The 22,869-nt window shown below is 39.1% G+C and overlaps 1 protein-coding gene across 1 annotated transcript; it reads right to left on the bottom strand.

Annotated features, from left to right (window-relative positions):
- Window positions 1–9,360: 9,360 nt before the first annotated feature.
- Window positions 9,361–15,606, bottom strand: LOC117402958 (cytohesin-interacting protein-like). Its single transcript, XM_034004693.3, has 8 exons — window positions 15,365–15,606; window positions 14,531–14,580; window positions 14,325–14,379; window positions 14,085–14,187; window positions 13,856–13,949; window positions 13,040–13,106; window positions 12,437–12,503; window positions 9,361–11,378 (listed from the first exon to the last, which is right to left on the bottom strand). The coding sequence occupies exons 1-8, from the start codon at window positions 15,530–15,532 to the stop codon at window positions 10,906–10,908; spliced, it is 1,077 nt and encodes a 358-aa protein (XP_033860584.3). The 5' UTR covers window positions 15,533–15,606; the 3' UTR covers window positions 9,361–10,905.
- Between the last annotated feature and the right edge of the window lie 7,263 nt (window positions 15,607–22,869).

Raw genomic sequence — 22,869 nt, 5'->3', positions numbered from 1 at the left:
TCCTGGTCTCGACTTCCTGTTATGACACCGCTTGTCTTGACCCCGACCTAGCCTCTGGCCCTCTGCTCTCCTACAACAACAAATTTGTATGTAACCACCCTAGCCCAATAAACTTACCCTCTTTCTTTACCCACTTTTCTTGATTGTACCATTTTGTTATAATTTTGTGAAATGCCTAGGCTAAAGGCGCTGTAAAAATGTAAATAAATAAATGTAACATTGATTCTGTAAACATCACAAACAAAATGAAGTAAACATCACACCAAAGATGGCCTGGTAAGGAAGTGTGTGTTGTATTCTGTGTTTATTTTAGTACCCAGCTCTCTTAACAGCAGATTATAAATCTTTACCAGAACGAGGGATCAATATTGTTTTGTCATAACCCCTTAAGGTACACAGAATTTGCGCAGTTGTTCAAATGGTTTCTTCTTAAAATACGATTCAAGTATCATGAAGAAACTGATAATTTGGATGACCAGATCCAACCTGTCAGTACAATTTAAACCATGTTTCATGCACCTCATGGAAAAAAAAAGTTAGCATAATTCTATTTGTGGGACACATATCTCCCTCGTACCTTAAAGGTTTAAGACAAATATCTGATAACACTGGATACAAAGGACAAAGGACTTAAAAAATGCTACTTCATTTTCCTTTTTTGTAGAGAAACTGTTTTAGAAAAGTATTACAGTGCTAAACAAATTAAATAATGAAGGACCTGGTTGGAAGAAGGTCCTTGCTTGGAATGGACTGAGAACCACTGAACTGATTTACCATAGATCCTTAAAACCAATTATAGTTACTTGTGACTGTCTGGAACTTTAACTATCTTTAAGTGTCATAGCTATGAAGTAATAATAATACTGTTTTTTTATTATTTAAACACCTGCTGCAATGCAGCACAGAAGTGTATGCCTTTCTATGTAGCTTGACATTAGCCTGAACTTCTAAATCCTTTAATCACCTAACTTAAAAAAAATCTATTATCCCAAGATATTTGATCTCTGTATTACTCTGACTTAAGGGCTGTTAACAACACAATGTATTCTCTACTCTCCATATAAAATGTAAACCTAGATACATGTACATCTCAGTACCACTAGTGGATAAATGTTGCTACACAGCTATAGCTATATTACAATGTCATGTATAAATAGTTTATTAACACGTTTTAGATGGTTGATTGAAGCAAGGTAATTACTTCATTAGGCATTATAGAACATATTTTATAAATACATAAAAAATAATGCAAAATAATGTTCTAAATATTAAGAAGTTTCCCACCACTATTCTGTGTTTTATTATATTATTCATGCTCTGCACATAAGAGTGAACATCCTGTTGTGATGCTTGAAGTATTATTTATTTATGTAAAGTGTGCTGGTGTGCGATCTTGTGGTTTCACACTGTAGTATTACACTGAAGGAAGTGCCTTACAAACCTACAGTAAATGAACAGTTTGGGAGAGCTGAAACAGGTAGAGACAGGAGCCTGTTTGTGAGAATTGTATCAGGGGCCTCCTGGTATCCTCCAGACCCCTGTTAGAGAACCTCTGGTGAAGGGAGTGACTAGGTGTTGTACATTTACAGTCCTGTAGTCACAGTGCTATGGGATACTGTTTTCATTCCAAGTTTCCCCTTGCTTCAACTCTGTTTGGGCTAATCCTGTATCAAATACGAATCAGTCTTTTAAAAATATTAGCAAGTTTTTGTCATTTGTTCAGCAAAGTACGTTTTAATTCAAAGTGAATTATTTTTCAGTGTGCCAAAGTGAATTCATTAGTCACAGAAGCACATTCTTTTGAATCAGTAAAAAAAAAAAAAAAAAAAAATCTATAGCGAAAATACATTATTTTAAACCTCTTAAACAACTGATGGACTGAACATTTTTATAGTGTTGTTGCATTACAGCTCCTGAGAGTTACAGATCTTTATTTATCAGATGTGTATTCCTTTGTTAACATTCGTTTCAGCTCCTTGTTGTTTTTACATAATGAGACAGAGCTCTGTCTGTACCCTGTACAGTTTCACAGCCCATGATCCTCTGGGATAAACCACCACAAACATTCTCCAGCTTTCTAACTCAGAGAGTTCACTGACACCAGTGTGGATTTACCATGACAGGAAAGGTTCCAGATACGATTCTATAAAATGTAGAAACTATAAAGCAGAATTCAATTACAGAACAGGAATGATTTGCAGTTCAGACAAATATTAACTGTGTAGAAAGAAACTGTTTTTTTCTCCATAGGATCACCAACACCATTTTGAATTTCCACATGAGATTAATATACAAAAATGTGAGCACTGTATTTTAATGGTAAGAGAACAATAAAATGTGACAGATTAATTTCCTTCTATAGTTACAGTACCATTAGCACTGCTTGTGTTGGCACATTTTTTTAAAACTCTTTCAACACTGCAAACCTATATACAGGCCTAGGAAAGACTGTAGACCACTCTAGAAGCACTGCATAATGACAGCAGACAACCTAACTAATATTAAATATGAATATGCATTAATAGTTTCTTTTAGTTTTACTATTGTTGTTTATTTTTTAACATAATAGACTGAAACTATTTAATTGGTTGTCCTAAAATGTATCCTTTTCGTGGTTATTTAGTTCTGAAAGACATTGGTTAACATAAAATTCTAATCAAATCCAATGTTCAGTGTGTTTTAAAATGTTTTTGTTTTTTAGTGTACAAAAGTGGCAACAGTACTATCCTTTATAACAGCTACTAACAGGAACATTTGGAAAATGGATGCTATATTCTGGATGCCTAAAATGTTGGATGAAATAGTGCTATAAAACCAATTACCACATCATGCAAAGACATCATTAAAGTACAGATACTGCAGCATCCTTAAAAAGATGGGGTGATTTTATTGCATTATTGTATTTACTGTAATGAAACATTTTCTGAAAAAAAGGTCTTAATAGTCTGTGGCAGTCTGGCTCGCAGTGGTGATGTGGATGACGTCACGGACCAGGAAGTAACTCAAACCAAACAGTGGATGGGCGGTTGAAGCTGAGTGTTAGTGCACTCAGCGTATTTAATAAACAAAATATTAAACAAATTAACACAACACAAAACAAAAGGGCACAAGGGCCAAACGAATGAACAAACAAACAAGTAAGTGATGTGCTGGGAAATCCAGCACGTCTTAGCAATTGTTTTGTTAATGTTGCTTTTTCTCTCTCCGCTCTCCCGTACTCTCCTCTACACTCTCAACCCCGAGTGCAGAGTGCTGCTGGTTTATATACTCTGGCCGAGGGATTTAACTAGTTGGTAATTATCTTATTATCCCCCGGCCAGAGTCTGCACGCGTTTGGTAAGGATGCATGACTGTCAGCTAGTTAAATAATCAGTAGCTGATCAGCCATGCATCCTCACAGGGTTTTTAAATATAATAACAAAAGACGCGGCGCTTTTACCCGCGCCGCAAACAAAAATACAAATAATAATAAATAGGGGCGGGACACTCCGCCACACATGCCCCCCCTTGTGCGCAGCACACATGGCCTTTTCGGCCACCTCCCCCCTTAGTCCCCAAAGTCCCGGTCAGCAGTCCCGGCGCAGGAACAGGGGCAGCAACGGGCCAAAGGTGGCGGCCACGGTGGGATGTCCTCCTCCCACCCAAACAGCCGTAGTGTTCCAATGGCCCGCGCACCGGCCAGCTCCTCTGGCCAAAAAATTTTTGGGGGTGGTCTCCAGACCTGCCCCCCCTTCTTCATGGCCGACAGCTCCCCTCCGTGGGGCTCTGGCCACCCTTTCTCCTGCAGCGAAATTGCTGCGGGGGAAGCTGGTCTCCTGACCTCCCCCCCCTTCTTCATGGCTGACAGCTGCCCTTCACGGGGCTCCAGCCACAGTATTTCCTGCCGCGAAAGTGCGGCTGGGGAAGCTGGTCTCCTGACCTCCCCCCCCTTTTCCATGGCTGACAGCTGCCCTTCACGGGGCTCCAGCCACAGTATTTCCTGCCGCGAAAGTGCGGCTGGGGGAGCTGGTCTCCTGACCTCCCCCCCCTTTTCCATGGCTGGCAGCTCCCCTTCGTGGGGCTCTGACCACATGATCTCCGGCCGCGAAAGTGCGGCTGGGGGAGCTGGTCTCCTGACCTCCCCCCCTTTCTTCATGGCCGGCAGCTCCCCTCCGTGGGGCTCCGACCACAGTGTAGTGACCCCAGGCGAAGCAGGATCCCTGGCGACCCCAGGCAAAGCAGGATCCCTGGCGACCCCAGGCGAAGCAGGATCCCTGGCGACCCCAGGCGAAGCAGGATCCCTGGCGACCCCAGGCGAAGCAGGATCCCTGGCGACCCCAGGCGAAGCAGGATCCCTGGCGACCCCAGGCGATGTGGAACAGGCAGCCCCAGGCGATGCGAGGCAGGCATCCCTGGGTGGTGCGAGGCAGGGCAGGAGCAGTCCTTCCCATGACGGTGGATGTGGAACCAGCAGGTATTCACCCTCTGCTGGTGGAGGTGGGAGGGGAAAGCAGTCCTCCCACAGCGGCTGAGACGGAACCAGCAGGTATTCACCCTCTGCTGGTGGAGCTGGGAGTGGCAAGCAGTCCTCCCACGGCGGCTGAGGCGGAACCAGCAGGTATTCATCCTCTGCTGGTGGAGGTGGGAGGGGCAAGCAGTCCTCCCATGACGGTTGAGGCAGAACCAGCAGGCATTCATCCTCTGCTGGTGGAGGTGGGAGGGGCAAGCAGTCCTCCCACGACGGTGGAGGCGGAACCAGCAGGCATTCACCCTCTGCTGGTGGAGGTGGGAGGGGCAAGCAGTCCTCCCACGACGGTGGATGTGGAACCAGCAGGCATTCACCCTCTGCTGGTGGAGGTGGCGGAGGCAGAGGCAGCTCTTGCTGCTCTGCTCCTGGTGATGGTGGAGACAGAAGCAGCTCCTGCTGCCCTGCTCCTGGTGGTGGTGGAGACAGAGGCAGCTCCTGCTGCTCTGCTCCTGGTGGTGGTGGAGGCAGAGGCGATGGGGCGGATGCTGGCCACTCAGAGGGAGGCTGTGGCGGTGCTGGCTCCCTCTGCTGTGGCGGCTGGGCTGGTGTGTGCCGTGCTCCCTTCAGCAGCATAAATAGAGGCTGCTGGGGAACACCAGCATCCTGCCCTTCTCCCCCCCAGAAAAATTCAGGGGGTTGAGCCTGTAACTCCTCCCCTTCTGGCTCTTGGGACTGCAGCTTGGGTCCTAAGGCTGTGGAAGCGCAGACTTCCACCTCTTGGGCTATGGACGCACCGACTCCCCCCTCTTTGGGCTGTGGACGCACCGACTCCTCCCTCTTGGGCTGTGGACGCACCGACTCCTCCCTCTTGGGCTGTGGACGCACCGACTCCCCCCTCTTGGGCGTAGGACGTTCGGGCTCCTCCCACTCGGGCGTAGGACGTTCGGGCTCCTCCCACTCGGGCGTAGGACGTTCGGGCTCCTCCCACTCGGGCGTAGGACGTTCGGGCTCCTCCCACTCGGGCGTAGGACGTTCGGGCTCCTCCCACTCGGGCGTAGGACGTTCGGGCTCCTCCCCAGGCTGTGGAGGCGAAACCAGCAGGCATTCTCCCTCTGCTGGTGGAGACGGTAGCGATGGCTCCTCTCCCTCTGATGCTGGAGACGGTAGCGATGGCTCCTCTCCCTCTGATGCTGGAGACGGCAGCGATGGCTCCTCTCCCTCTGGCGCTGGAGACGGCAGCGAGGGCTCCTCTCCCTCTGGCGCTGGAGACGGCAGCGATGGCTCCTCTCCCTCTGGCGCTGGAGACGGCAGCGATGGCTCCTCTCCCTCTGATGCTGGAGATGGCAGCAGCAGGGTCTCTCCCATATCCGCAGCCAGGTAGTTGAACACCATGGCTGCGATGTCTGGGAGGGAAGCTGGGTGGTGTTGCTGTTCCCAGGCCTCCCAGCGCTCCCCATCTCTTGCCCACAGGAGGTTGATCACTGCAGGGAGGGCTTCCTCATAATCCCTCCCCGGCTCCACCAGCCAGTCCCAGACTCCCTCAGAGGAGAGTGCATTCGTCCTCTTTGGAGGATGCAGGTCCTCCCTCACTGGACGCTCTGGCTCCTCTTTCTCCTGCCATGGAGGGGGTTGGTCTGGTGCCACGTGCCCAACCTCACCAACCGCGAAGCACCACTCCTCACCCTTCAGGCAGGTGAGGCAGATATCCAGTGTGGCAAGGTAAGGCTGATGTTGCTGCGCCTCCTGCTGCTGTTGTTGCTGCTGCTGCTGCTTTCTCCTCCGGCTACTTTTCCCCATTTTTAATTTGAAAAAAAAAACGAACAAACAAAAAAAACGCACTTTTCAATCCTGGTCCGGCTGTTGGAGGCGTTGTTTGTCCCACGCAGGACACCATATGTGGCAGTCTGGCTCGCAGTGGTGATGTGGATGACGTCACGGACCAGGAAGTAACTCAAACCAAACAGTGGATGGGCGGTTGAAGCTGAGTGTTAGTGCACTCAGCGTATTTAATAAACAAAATATTAAACAAATTAACACAACACAAAACAAAAGGGCACAAGGGCCAAACGAATGAACAAACAAACAAGTAAGTGATGTGCTGGGAAATCCAGCACGTCTTAGCAATTGTTTTGTTAATGTTGCTTTTTCTCTCTCCGCTCTCCCGTACTCTCCTCTACACTCTCAACCCCGAGTGCAGAGTGCTGCTGGTTTATATACTCTGGCCGAGGGATTTAACTAGTTGGTAATTATCTTATTATCCCCCGGCCAGAGTCTGCACGCGTTTGGTAAGGATGCATGACTGTCAGCTAGTTAAATAATCAGTAGCTGATCAGCCATGCATCCTCACGGGGTTTTTAAATATAATAACAAAAGACGCGGCGCTTTTACCCGCGCCGCAAACAAAAATACAAATAATAATAAATAGGGGCGGGACACTCCGCCACATAGTCAAATTAAAAAAAGTGAAAAAGCTGTTAGTCTCAATAGTAATCAGGGATATTTTTTATTTCTTAAAGTATACTTTACCCAATTAAGCTTAGTTATTTCAGAAGTTCAGGCATTATAGTCTATCTGTTGAAATACCCAAATTATTGTTTTTTTCCTGTCTCCTGGCAGCAGCAGCTGTGGCACATATCTGCCTGCAAAACAAGCACTTCCATTAGAGCTTTTTGTCTTACATTTTAAAAGGAAAAACAGCTTTACACCCATATATGCTGCTCTGCGTTCTGTTGTTTAAAGCAATGGAAACTGTTGGTAGTATTTCTGTGTAGTTTAGAACGGTTGATACAATGATGTGGTTGGCTTGAAAAGAGGCTGTATTTATAGTGATCTTGCAGATATAGCAGAAGAAGCTTGTTTATATTGTTGAAGCTAGTTGCATTCATATTTTGGGTTTGCATTGTGTATATATATATATATATATATATATATATATATATATATATATATATATATATATATATATATATTGTGAAAGACTGGGAAAGAGAAAAAGAAATGTAGTCCAGGAGGGGTTACAAAAGACTACATCCCCCAGAATGCCACAGGAGGGAACCAGGATGAGAGTCACCTGCCTCCAATCTGTAATAATTATCACCTGCCTGCAATTAGCAGGCAATTATTTAAACCAGGAGAAAGGTTTGTTTCGGGCAGTCTCCAGTTTGTGTGAAGTGAGGCTGTCATGAAGAAGAAACCTGTATGAAAAAGTTTCTTATATTTATGTTTCTTATATTTTTACGTCTCAGTCTATACATTTTCTTTATCATACGTTTTATCAATAATACAGTTGCTTTTCAGTGTTAGCTGTAGTTAGTGCAATAGTATGTACCACAGTTGCAGTCTGGTAGTTAATGAGAGGCTTGACACTGGACAGACAGATATTCTTAATGACCTTCACTTCCTATAAAACAGACAATGGTCTTATTTGCAAGAGTTCTGGTCAAGTTTATTTATACTGAATACTTTCTCTATTTTATGGGACAATGCAATAACACTACCAGGCACAGAAGGAGATCCGCTGAGCACACCACTACATTAGCAGAAGCATCAAAAGTGTGTGTTTACATTCACTAATCACTTAATTAACCAAAAGAGTTAGACTGAATGTTCATCAGAGAACAGGGAAATACTAGTGGTTCTGTATTGTTTGGTTTGAATCGCTCCAGTGTGATCAGGTTTAGTCCTGTATCCTTGTAAGTACAAAGAAGAGTGACCAGACTTAATCCAGGATTTAAAGTACTAAACTACGAAGAAAGTATGAAAGAATCGGGGGTGGGGGGCATGAGTAAAGTCTTTAAAATCTTAAAAGGAGTTGACATATTTAACCCAAATCATTAATTTAAGCGCAGTACAGAAACCAGGACCATTGGACACAGTGGTCAGGGTATGGGATGGCTACTTTGTCATGTTGTTGAGGCAGAAACACTTGGGTCCTTTAAGACCCAGCTTAAGAAAGTTCTGAGATCAATCAGCTACTAGGAACTGGCCGAGCTTAGATGGGCCAAATGGCCTCCTCTCGTTCTTAAACTTTCTTATGTTCATATGGAGGTTGAGCCTAAGTCTTTGTATTAGCATACACAATGCTTGAGATGTGCTCACCAGTACCCGGTAAAGATACTCTTCTATTCCAAAAGGTACTGCCACTTGTTATGAACAGGAATGGCCTGTTTAAAAACAAATCCTAATGGTAAAAGCTGAAAAGTTTAATATAGATAAGTATTTGAAAAATCCCTACAGCTACGTTTTCTTGGTACATGCCTAGTCATTTAATCAGCAATGCAAAGTGATGTGCCGGTAAGTCTTGCAAAGAAAAACCACACAGATGTAAAAAATTAACCGTTTCAGATTTCCTGAATGATTACAAGCATTTCAGGGCAGAGGACTGATTTTGTTTCACATATGACTCATTTTCTAATTCACAGTTGATATCCTCTTACCAAAAACACTGCTGTTTCCATTCATAATATTCTGGCCTTGTCAGGAGCTATAATTTGGCATTGAAAACAAATGTCAATACAGAAGAGATGACCTCAGAATAAACAAAACGTATTTACACTGTTTACATTTTATAATACTACTATTAATTACCTGCAATTACTCATGTGACTTCATAGTGTTAGTCAGTTACCATAAAGTGTTACCAATTTTTTAATGCTGGCCCTGGCAACAGTCTACCATGTGTTTAATGTTTGCACCACCAGATTTTTTTCTGTAAAATTTACATAATTGTTTGGTGGTAACTGAAATAAAATTAAACAATGCACAGTACATTTCAGAAACATTTACTATTTTACAGATGAATACCTTGGACACAAGTATACATTCTAGTCGACGGTTTATATTATAAAATATACATTTAAAGACTGTTAAAGACACGACTGTGTTTCTGGAAAAAAAAAATATGAAACTCTGTATGCAACTTAAACACCCACATCCTGTTTTTAATCAGCTCACATATGCGTGGTTCAGAACGTTGATAATTTGTTTGTGGTTACAGTCATTAAAGCAGTCAAGGTGCTGTTTTCCATCCTAGTTGTTAAAGTATAAAACTGTATATTTTAACATACCAGTAAATGCTGCCCTTTACAATGGGCATTTGAGGTAACTTTTTACATGAAGTGTCTCTTTATTAAACTATAATATCACAGTATTTACACACTTGGCTATGTAGTTTACAGCATAACTACCTGTTTATTACAAAATGAATGCAGACATTTGTAGGCAGATATTTTGTAATTACCCTGTATTAACACATGTGGTTGTGTAATTACCAGATGTGCAATTACTGTTTAATTACAATGCAATTAGACACATAATGCAAAATGTTACTGGATTTCAAAACCATCCATAAAGAAAAACATAATTAGCTTTTCTTTTTTTAACATACAAACTACATAAATGTATTGCCTCCCTTAATGTAGAACCTTTAAATGCTTCTGTTTTTTAATTAGCAGCTGTTAGAAAAGCAGTTAGAAATACATTTTCCTGGTTTTTGTCCAGAGAACATTCTAGGTGCAGTAATGTAATCTGTAAGCAATGTTTAACAGCACAAGAAATACAAATATCAGCAGCACAAATGTTACACTAAACTAAATCCTTGTGGCAATAAAAGCATGCTTTGCTTAAAATATGCTGTTGCTGATGTGCTACAATGCTAGTCTTTTAATGGAGATATGCTACATTTCAGTTACCCCTCCCTTCCTGTGTGAATAGTATTATCTGATTGCACTGGCTGACATCTGACTACATTACCCTCCAAGTGTGCGCCCTTCCATTCAACTTGTATTGTCCCAGAGACCACAACATTGGAATATTTTTACATAATCTAGATCATCTCATTCACCTGTCAGATTAAACTACCCATAATTTGTATTGCAAGCTCCCAGGCAATGGCGTTCTTCAGTCTTTAAGACCCATATATCAGAAGACATACGATCAATGTGTCATGACTCAAATGATCAATGAGTCATGACTCAAATGATCAATGTGTCACGACTCAAATGTCATATTAGGAATTAATATAACTTTCATTCAAAATGCTCAAAAGTTTAAGTAGTAGAAACAGGATTGAATGCATTAAAAAAAGTAGTTTCCTAACACTTTTACTCAGTTTAAATGCACAATGAGGGACACCCTATCAGGCTGCACAACTGCAACATTGGTTAAATCAAGACATTTATTTTGTTTTTGCAAGTTCAGACAGCTAAGCCTTCAAAGCAGAAATATTTGCTTTCCTTTTCATTCCAAAGTATTTCAATCACATGCCTTTGCGCATATATATATATATATATATATATATATATATATATATATATATATATATATATATATATATATATATATATAATTTGGTAATATAATATGACATATACATATTAAACAAATGTTTTCTTTTAATGCTCTTGTCCCTAATGCTTCATGTGCTTCTACTGTTGTACTAAAAAAAAGTTACTATAACATTAAAGGGTTTCTTCCTCCTCCACTGAGTGGTTTAAACCTGGGATGAACTTCAAAAGACGTTTCCTGACACTTCCTCGTTTTGTTTTCCTTGGAAGAGTCCCAAACAAACCTGCATTACCCGGCATGTCCCATGAAGGTGACCCTGACCCACTGTTACTGCTTGCCAGGCTAATACTGCTGGTTCTGGTCACTGAAGCCTTCACCCCCATTGCATTACTGTCCCTGGGTAAGAAGCATTCATCATCCACGCTTGCACGCCTACAGGGGCTTGTTGCCAATTCCTCAAATACATATTGCAGGTCATCACTGTCATCTGTCATGACACTCAGCTGGCTCTTACAGCTGCTGTCACTTGAAAACCTGTGCTTGACTCGCAGAGCTGGGGAGAACGTAGCACTGCCAGCACCAACAGTAAGTGTGAGAGAGGAAAGGGAATCCAGTGTGTCTTGGGGATTACATTCATTTAGGTTTCCTACAAAGTCAATAAAGCAAATTAGTTGGAGTCTTTCTTTTTAGGTGTATAAACAAGCAACATGGGTTGATGTTTAACTATTAAAATTCAATGTCCAAACAAAACCACAAGGATTAACAAGTTGGCATCCTAAATCAGCAATTAGTTATTTCTGGCCAAAGAACTTTAGCGAGTTACAGTTGCTTTTGCTAATTAATACATTCCTAAGTTGTTAGTATTTTTTTTTTAATTCAAGACCAAAAGCTTTTGTTAAACTTTGCGTAAAACTAGGGAGCAATATTTGTATTCATTAGTCATCAGTTAAATTATTTTGGTTGGACCACTAATGTGCACTGGAATAGACTCATGGGCTAAGAAAGCTGCAGTACGGAAGGCAAGCTCATTTTAGTCATACTACAGTATCTCTGAAGATCCTACTAAGTAATACATACTTAGTAAATAGTCAAGTAAGGAGCTTTTTTTAATTTTAGGCAGACCTAAAAATAATTTTTTATTATGTAATTGAATCATATTTGAGGTTACTCTTATAATAGTAAACAGAAGCTATGGGAGCTGCAAAATGGGTTTGGTTAATAGTGCCAATTAAAAAAAAAGGGAAAAAAAAGGTTATGGCTCTTGTTACGTTGAACTTTAAATGATGTATGTTATGAATAGTATACAGTGTTATGTAGCCTTTATGAAGGTATTATGAACGCAACAGTGTTCAATTCAAATAAAGTGTGTTTCTACTGTAAGAAAGATTTCAACACACTACTTTCGATGTTGGGTTGTGCAGATAATAAGGAAATACTGAAAAGCTCAAAGCAGCAGACTTCTCACCTCCTACTTACACCAAAGATCTGCTGCAAAGTTTTCTCCAGACTGTACTTAACAAGTTCAGAGTGAGAGGAGCTTCCAGTTAGCATAACTGACAGAACTCTGTCCTTCTCAGAATATGTCTCCCATTTTCTTTGCATTACTTATATGCATGCATTAGAACTTTTATTTTTTTATCAGACACAAGTCGTACTGACGAGACAGGATGTGTTCTGTGGGTTCACAGAAGAAATACACCTTACCCTGAGCGAGGTGTTGCTCTTGTAACAGCAGTTTTCGGAACTCCATCCATTTCTCTCGCAAGGTTTGCTGTGTGCAAAAGGTTAGCTTAGTTAATCATTTTCTCAATGTACTGGCCTCATGATAAACTTTCGACATCCTACATTTCTTGTGCATTTCTTTAATGATCCAAAAGCTTTAGCTTATTAAAGAGTAAGCCACACCTATGTTCTGTCTAAATCTAAGTAAAGTACATCGTTTGGGCTGGCAGAGTTGAAAGTTCACATTGTCACATGATTTTAATGAAATGAGGAGAACTGATCAGTCCTGGCACAAAGGATTTTCCAGACAAGCTCAAAACCAGATAAAGGCAGATAATGAGACAAATTATACAGGTAAATATAAACAAAATACACAGTTTCTTTCTTCTAAACTAAAGTTTCTTGTTAGTTTTATACAGGTACTCTACAAGACTTGCCTAAAACAAAAAAAACAACATGAATAAACCATACTGTATTACTAAATAACATGTATAACATCATCTGTCTCCACTTTCTTTCTTGGAGGGTCATTTCAAGATTTAACACAATCAAATGTTGAAATTAAGTTAAATAAAAGGCAGATACCTGTAAGAACTGCAGCTTGGCTTCAAGTGCAATCCTTTTGAAAGTTGTTCCATTAATGGTCTCCAACCTGAAAATGGTACACAAAGCACACTGATTGTAAACAGGAGCCACAGATGAGGTGACACACATTGTTCACTTTGTGACCTGCTCAAAGTGAACTTTGCATTACATTATCATAGTGCACAGTGTTATGTTCTAATTTACATGTTCATATGCATCTAATCATAAATAGTGGTCATTTCTGTACCTATAGATCTTTTACAATGTTTACAATGTCTACACTCTGTGTCAACAGTGAGTATGTGGCCCAGTTCCTCAGCAGGCACCCACATCACATACATGTGGTCTCAAGGGGCTCTTTCTTAAAGCAGCTGAGAAATATGAGAAAATAAACATTGCAATGGTTATCCTTTGAAGGAGGGATAACCCATGTTTTAAAGAAACATCCCTTACCTGTTATTAGCACACAGTACGTGTGTTGAAGTTATTTTTGTTTGCTGCTTTGGTTTTTTCTTTTCTTTTTATTTGCAACCCAGGAAGTGTCCTATAGCACTAAGCACCACAAAGCAACAATTTATACTTTTATACACATATATATATAGTGTTGTACTTGAACTATATGTACATCAATAGGTGTGATATAATATTAGACCAAATGAATGGTGCTACAGGGTAAAATTGGACCTATAACTAAGGCATGGGTATTGCTTACAATTTAGAAAGCATGCCATTCTATATGGATGGAGTGAATGTTTTCGATGTCGTATTTCACTGTTTTACCCACTGAAATGTTTTTTTTTTAAAAGGGATACATACCTTAAACAGTTACTAGAGGCTTTTATCAGGTCCACAGTGTGCTGGTGTGAGAACCCTTCCGATCTGATGCCGTTGATGCTTACTATAATGTCACCTACCGAACAGAGGGGGAGAGAGTGAGCTGTGGCTACAGAGGTTGCTTTCTAAAACAGCTTGTGTGGGCAGCAGAATGCATGAGAAAAGCAACACAAGGCTGAGGTGTAAGAGGAAGTGTAAATGGGTTAGTTACCAGTTGTCAGCCCTGCAGCCTCAGCTGGGCTGCCTTCATATACTTTACGAATGAAGGTGCACATTTCCAGAGAATTGCTATCCTGATGTTGTAAACCATATGTCTGCAGAAAGAAATATATGACATAAGTAACATATAATAATAATTAAACTAATTATAGACTATTATTGTACTGTCAGAAGTAGGCCTACAATAGGAAGAATCAATATGATTTATCAGTTTGTTCGGAAATGTCCTTACCTGAATTTCAAATCCAAACGTTTCATTGTCTTGTTTTTCTAAAACAATGGTTGCCCTGTGAAACAAAAAGAAACTCAAATGGGCTATAGGTGAAAGAAAAAAATGCTCCCCAACTCCTCATCCCATTTGTTTTCAGAGTTAACATTAGTTCAATACATGTCATAAACTGATTACTGCATCCATAGCAAGGAATAATTTTTATTTACCTTGGGGAGTCAGTGTAATCCACCAGCGAGTTTGATCGACATAGAGTCAGCTGAAAGGAAACCAGTTTAATTAGGTGCCCAGTTTAATTGGTGTGGTGCAGGTTAACACACTGCCTACCTGTTAATCTGCTACTGTTAACAATAACAGGATACACATTCAATGTCCAAAGGGTTTATTTGGACATTGCTAATGCACGCTTTTGACAAGCTGCAGCATTTTTATACATTTTTCATGAAAAAAGAAAACAAAATTAATAGAACTTAAACATAACTCTTGCACAGCTGATTTTAAAAAAACATCTTAATATTACATATTTTACACTGTAAAGTTTATTTTAGTATATCCAAATTAAACGTATATTTTCAAACAATCAGTAAAAAAAAACTACAATGTAATCTGTTGAATAAGATTTATGTTTCATTGTTAAACTTTTGATTTTAAAATGTAACAAGAAGATACTTGAATATTTATGCAGACACCCCTACTTCATTATAACCTACTACCTGTTCACTAAGCATCAGGAGTAAGTTAACTGGGAACTGTATAATGTAAGCATGTGCATGTTTGGGGGGAAAAAATGTATTCAATACAAATATAATAGTCAAATCATAAGCATAGCTTGAACATTTAACAAATTAGGCGAATTTGCTACTATCCCAATAGTTCTACATTCTGTTTCAATTAAAAAAAAAAACATTTGTACAATTAAAAAAGCTAATCTTATATCCTGTAACTGTATATTTTCTGGCTATTCCTTTTTATTATTATTATTTATGTAGCGCAGTAGATTCGTAATTACGCTACTAACTTTTTTGCAGAAGTAAAAAGCTCACCTGTTTGCGTCCCCTTGGCAAAGTCCCAAGTGTTGTTACAAGCGTCTGAAGTCGTTTATTGTCTGTTTCGCTATTGACTGAGAATGCAGGATATAGACTACTTTTACGCCTGTCTTCCAAAATATAATTGTCGTTGCTGTTTTGTTTAATTAGTCTTCTGAGAGTCATTTTGGGAGAATAGTGGATACCTAATCAGCATCACTGGCGCGAGTTACAGACTTGTAAAATCATACCTCGCTTTGCATGCAGACAAAATGTGTCAAAACGGAAATCCAAGCCATGTGATTTTTGTGGGTTTCAGGGTTACTGCTCTGTGAACATGGTTGTGCAGATCATCGGGGCTTATTGAGTTTGTTTTTTTTCTTAAGCTTTTATGTGAAGGTTGTCATCATATTTGGCAAGGAAAAGGAATCTGCGTAATTTTCTTTTTTTTTTTTTAATAAGATATTTTCTTTGTACAGACTTTGGTTTATGGTCTGTCAGAAAGCAGAAATGCGGCAAAAAAAAAAAGAGATTAAATTGTAATTTATGAAAGTGAATAACTACAGAGTGGTTGTTAACGCGAATAAGGCTATCTCTTTTAGTATTGCATGTATCCTGATAGCGGTTTTAAACAAGTACCAAATAACAAAACAAACACAAGCTCACAAGAAAATAGCTCATGGTTTTTGGTATCATAGCTGTCTCATCATAGCAGTTGTTATTTGATACTTTTTAAAAGTTGCTTCTATGATGGCTGCACCAAAATTAAAATTCAGCCCTAGGGTTACCAGGGGAATCTTGACAACAAGGTCAAAGGGTCAGAACAAAATACAATAAATTTGACCCTTGTTAAAAAAAAAAAAAAAAGTGTTTTAGAGTATTCGCTGGTGGCGATATGCATCCCTAAAGGAGATAACAATGCTTTGGCTACTGTATGCTTAAACTGATTCATGCAGAGAGTTTTAAGCTGACAAAAGCAGTGTTATCTGTGGCTGGGAAGTTTATTCTTCTGGTCTTTCTTAGTTTTTCAGCAAAAAACCTTATGTTATCATTTTTTCTATCAATGGTCGGATATGTGGTATGCTAAAAATGACTAGATGAACCCGGTTCCTTGTTTAAGCTCTTCGAGTATGGGATGTTTTTTGTTAAAGCAGCAACAGTAGATGTTTCATATATGATGTTATCAGTTTTGTTATGGTATTAGACTCAAAACAATACTTTCAGTGCTCTTTTGTTCACCCTATATTAAAAGACCAACATCCAAACTGCAAGATATCTTTAGAAGTATCCAGAGAGAGAGAGACAGAGAGACAGAGAGAGAGAGAGAGAGAGAGAGAGAGAGAATAATAGATGGGCTTCAGTGAGTTACAGGAAAATAATTCCATCTAGGGTTTATGTGACATCATGAACTAAGAGACCATTAGAGTAGTTTATAAACTGTCACAGGAACCAGAGATGGAATTAATTTCTTTTAACTCACTGAAGCCCATCAATTCTTTTTTGCAATACATGGATATTATCTGTGATAAAAAAAAGACAATAAACGGGTGTTAAGGTTCAAATTGTAAGTGAATTTAATGAATAATAATAACTTAAATTAAGTCAATGTTAAAGAATCTTAAATATAATTTATTTTTGATAATTCAGGAACTGTGAATTAAACTGGGTAGATAATGAACTGCAAAAAAAACGTATTTTTAAGGAAAAGGTGTTTCAATGGGGTATGCTTTTTATTTTATTTTTTAGTCGCTGTGGAGTCGAAGATTATTTGTCGCTTGGTTGCTGCTGCCTTTGGTGGAGGATGATTGTAAATCCTCACAGAGACAGATTTGTTGAAAGTGCCTAAAAACCACAAATTGTAGGTGTTGTCGAGTGATTTAAAACAAGACATTTTGTTTGAAAGTGGTTGGGGTGCATAGGAGTCAAATATGGGTCAAAGGTCAAGTACTATCTTCTAGACAAATATGCCATTTTGACATCACTACTGCAGTATTATGCCATTTTTTCAAATGGCTCAGGATGCAAATATAGCCTTCATTCATATATATATATATATATATATATATATATATATATATATATATATATATATATATATATAGTGATTAGATAAGGGTTGCTATGGCAGGCTGCTTATGTCTTTCAATGTATAAATTACAGACCAGAACATGCAAATGATTATTTGGTGCAATCTAATCTTTGGTAACAGTATAGAGTATTAATCAGACAGAATGTTTGCTGGGGTGAAAGGTAAGGCTGCAGAGGAGTGGGACATGCCAGATACTGTATGCTTAGCTCATCAAAATGCTCCAGCCTTGCAAATGTTTCTAATGGAGGCTTCTGCAGCGTCTCCTATGATAGAATGAAATCCCCAGCAAGCTCACCGACCTTGGTATTTCACATGCCCTTCTGCTAGATTAGTGTCCTCATATTCAGTGGAAACATTGCACCTACTGGATAGGCAAACCTATATTCATCAGTGCCTGCAAGTGCAGTTTGTCCATGTAAGTAATGACTAAGGAATTGTATTTTTTCCCAAAATATAGGCATTTCAACAATCATCTATATGACTTAGACTTGTATCTGAACTGTCACTTTTTCCCACACTTCCCAGGAAGAATCTTGTGATTGAGATACATTGTCATATGTAATGCATGATGCCATTGTGTAATAGCAAATGTTGCAAAAAAGCTGTCACATGCCATTCACTGTAGCCTTGTGAATCATGAAACCCTTCTGCCATCAGCACTTAACTCTTTGAACACAAAGTAGCTTTAAATAAAGATGAGGTCATTAATTAAATCATTTAATGAAATAATGTCTTATACTGAAAAAGGCACAGAATACCCAAGCCTCATTTACCGATCTGCAGTACTGAAAGAGAACTATTATAAACTACTGTGTCTTTGCTATATAATGCTGCAGTATTTTTTGATGGGTAACCTATTAAGTGTATTCTGTATGATTCTCTATTGTTTATGCTTAGATTATTATATTCCATGCTGACTAATAAATCCACAAGGCTGATTGTGAGAAAGTGAGGTGAGAATCATATTCATGTTGCGCTGTGCACTGAGGCCCATTGTGAAGCATTGTGCAAGATAGTTTCATTTCATACACTACTGAAATCAAAAGCAGGAGTTTATAATGACATAATGAAACAGAGCAATCTGATTATTTATAACGGTTGTGATGGTGATGTTAACCCACCTGTCTATAGACAGCAGGTTAGCAGATATTTCCAGCTCTACTTAGAAAGGCAACCTTTAGCATATTTTCCAGGAAGACAAATAGATATAGACATTAAATATTTCTTGTGCTTTTCTGTAAGTGCAGTAATGCATATACCTAAATAAAAAAAATAAAAAAAATGAAACAAAATCTGAAAGAATATTGTATTTTGAAGAATATCATACATACCTTAAACTGAAGACAAGACTTCTTGTTTATTTGAATTTTACATTACAGGTCATACTGTATATTATTAAAATACAGGTGGCTGTGTGGTCCAGTGGTTATTATTATTATTATTATTATTATTTATTTCTTAGCAGATGCCCTTATCCAGGGCGACTTACAATCGTAAGCAAATACATTTCAAGTGTTACAATACAAGTAATACAATAAGAGCAAGAAATACAATAACTTTTGTTCAAGCAAAGTACAAGTGTGACAAACCACAATTCAATAATACAGCAGATAATAGTGATAGTTACATCAGGATATGATTCAATAGTGATAGTTACATCAGGATATGATTAAATACAAAGTACTACAGGTTAAACACTTGGCAGATTACAGTATTCTGAAGTACAGGATTAAATGCAGTAAAATAGGGGGCAGATAAGAGCAAAATAAAGCACATTTACATGAAGGGTGATAGTGTCCCAGGATACAAACAGAGGAGTTCTACAGGTGCTCTTTGAAGAGGTGAGTCTTAAGGAGGCGCCGGAATGTGGTCAGGGACTGGGCAGTCCTGACATCTGTAGGAAGGTCATTCCACCACTGCGGAGCAAGGGTGGAGAAGGAGCGGGCTCTGGAGGCAGGGGAGCGTAGCGGAGGTAGAGCTAGTCTTCTAGTGCAGGCGGAGCGGGGAGGTCGAGTGGGGGTGTAGGGAGAGATGAGGGTCTGGAGGTAGCTGGGTGCAGTCTGGTCAAGGCATCTGTAGGCTAGTACAAGAGTCTTGAACTGGATGCGAGTGGTGATCAGGAGCCAGTGGAGCGAGCGGAGTAGTGGAGTAGCATGAGCGAAGCGAGGCAGAGAGAACACCAGGCGGGCAGCAGAGTTCTGGATGAGCTGGAGCGGATGGGTGGCGGACGCAGGGAGGCCAGCCAGGAAGGAGTTGCAGTAGTCTAGGCTGTGTGGTCCAGTGGTTAAAGGGCTTGTAACCAGGAGGTCCCCGGTTCAAATCCCCCCTCAGCCACTGACTCATTGTGTGACCCTGAGCAAGTCACTTGTGCTCTGTCTTTCGGGTGAGACGTAGTTGTAAGTGACTGCAGCTGATGTACAGTTCACACACTTTATTCTCTGTAAGTCTCCTTGGATAAAGGCATCTGCTAAATAAATAAACAAATAATTATCATCTGGTTCAACAGAAAATTGACCCATCTTTGTGGTTATATCGGCCATAGTGAACTCAGGATAAGCTTACCTATTTTAACTGCTGAATTGTTTAATTATGCACTTGACACAAGCGCTTTCAAAGTGAACACTTAATAGAAATGTTGTCTCTGAAGACAGGAGGGTAGGTAGTGTAGTGGGTTTATGGACAAACCTGTCACTGTAAGGGATGAAAGTATACTTACAGCAGGAGGTCAATTGAGGATCAACATACAGCACCAGAGCTTTGCTGACATGATCATTTACCATCTACCCATATCATGACTACAGTAGCAGTAGTCAGACAGGGAAACTGTATAAATGTCTTTTTATATATAAATTACTTGGACATGTGATTCAGAACTACAGTGTCCTCTGCTCATATTGTATTTGGTGTACATACCATTAGAAAAGGCTATGTGATGAAAAGATGTGATGGGAAAATCGCATACTCTAACAATCCAGACTTGCACAGATTTTCTGTTTTGTTCTGCATTTATTTATTTATTTTGTTAAAACACATCTTCCCATAGCTTTAATCTTCAAAGATGAAGTTGGAATATATCTTAATAAGTCTGACAGTTTTCTGTTAACATTTAGGTGACCATAAAAAATATATTTGACTCAATTGGTACAAAAAAATAAAATGAAATAAATAAATACATAAAAATACTTTATTTAAAATACAATTTGCACAAACATCTCATACAATAAACATTACAAGAAAAATCAAAACATTGATATGTAACATAGCAAAATATATTGTAATACCTTTTTCTTTTAGTGACAAAGAGATTTCACAGTATAACAGCACTCCGTTGACACAAACATGAAATAAGCTGTATAACTGAAGCACTTTGTTTAGCAGCAATTACAGATTCCACCCTTTAAGATAATAAAAAATATATACTTTTATCAGAGCATTTAAACAATAAATATTACATGGTATAATCCAGTCACTTGTGTTTTTATTCTTAAAGCGATAATCTGCTTTTGCTATCAAATGTATTCATTAACTGCAGTGCCTTAGGGTATTTTAGGTCCACTGTAGGCAGAACCTGTGTTTAATATCCAATTTTTATATCTATAGTAACACTTCCACCATTTCAAACGTAAAATGAAAGAATATACAGCAACACCATTTCTTTGCTTCAGAAAAACAGACAAGTTTCTCATTTGTTGTTGTATCCCCATAAACCTGTGTTAAATTAAATACAAATTAGCAATGTGAAAGTAAATGCAAATAAAACATGGCAACCTTCTTGTATATAATATATTATCATTAATTTGGTACTTGGTCATCTTCTCTATGCTATATACTTTAAAATAGATAGAAAACCCTGATACAGCTATCTAGAATGTCTTTGTATGAGGAAAAAAATGACATCATATTAGGATTAGCTATACTGTTTATTTATTGGTATTTACTTACATATTATTATTTAAAAAAAAAAAAAAGTTTGGAGTGATGTAAGATACATGCTGATTTCCAACCCTGTCAAGGTTTGATCTTTAAATATACTGAGCATCAAAAGAAACTTATCACTTATATTTGGATAAAATTCACTAGATGTGATCGAAAAATGACAAACTCTGTTTTAGAGCAGGTGCAGTGACTTTTTATTGTGCTGATTAACAACTGACATCACGAAGATTCTGCAAAATGATCTGTCGATCTTGGGCAGGTGTTGTGACTCTTGGTCTCCCAATTCGTGTCCTGTCATTGACAGGGTGTGTCTGGTTATACCGTCTCGCCAGGTTTGAAATTGCTGGCTGTAAGCACGCAAGACGGCGAGCTACAGTACGCTGCCCTAGTCCAGCCTCCAACATGCCGATTACACGAAGGCGCTGCTCTCTTGACAGACGTGGCATATTGTTTTTTTCCTGTGATTTTCTTTATTGCTTTTATTCGAGCTTGCAATTCAACAGCTGAAATCACTCCATATCCAGTATCCAATCAACCGTCTCACTAATTAGGTGTAATAAGTGTATATGCTTCAGTCACAGTCACTCAAGCGTATCAAGGTCAAGGATGAATGATCGAGTGGTTAAAAAGAAACCAGAAACATTTCATCAATGTCCATCATTTATATACCTTATTTTTTTTTCAAAAATAAATGTGTTATAATAGTGATACGTTTCTTTTGATGCTCGGTATATAATATTAACATTTATTTTAGAAGTGATACTATGTCTTTAACTTTTCTTTTTTTTTTTATAAAGCACATATTAGAAATTCTCTTTAAGGGGCAACTCAAACTGGAATGCAAGGGTTAAATACAGGAGGATGTACATTGTACAATGGGGTAAACTTTACAGAAAACTGAAGCTAATCAAATACTTCGATGTGGTGCCATTATCCAATTCCATAACAGATATGACTAAATCCTCTTTTTGAGCTTTTCTTGTCACGCGGGGGACAACACGGATGAGGTGTTTTTGAAAAGTACAATATTTCATTACAACTGCGTATTACAGACATAATATACAATAAAGTACTGAAAGGTAAAAACAACATGACAAGGAATTGAACGTGACATCGAACTTTCTAAATCAGTAAATACTGCTTGGACATTCTCAAGCCATAGGCCGTTAGATTACAATTATTTAGTCACATCATTTTCATTCTTCATATTATCTTAAATAGTGCAAAAGAAATACCAACCACAGTTTCAAATAACAGAAATACGGTCTAGCAGCAGGTGCTGCTCTTATCCTAGAGTATAGGACGGCTGAATCCATAGCAAAGTAAAGGCCTAGTTTTAAATCATCACACTTCCAGTCACTAGAATAGTTAATGTGATGTGTCCAGTTAAAAAGACCAGAATAAATCTTGTTTTCTTACATGATGTATTTAGATTGAAGATCATTTATACTTTTGTAAAACAATAATAATAATAATACAAAATCTGTGAACTAAAGTG

The sequence above is a fragment of the Acipenser ruthenus genome, chromosome 10, assembly GCF_902713425.1.
Source record: "Acipenser ruthenus chromosome 10, fAciRut3.2 maternal haplotype, whole genome shotgun sequence".
In the NCBI taxonomy this organism is placed as follows: domain Eukaryota; kingdom Metazoa; phylum Chordata; class Actinopteri; order Acipenseriformes; family Acipenseridae; genus Acipenser; species Acipenser ruthenus.
This window is presented reverse-complemented; position numbering and strand designations above follow the sequence as displayed.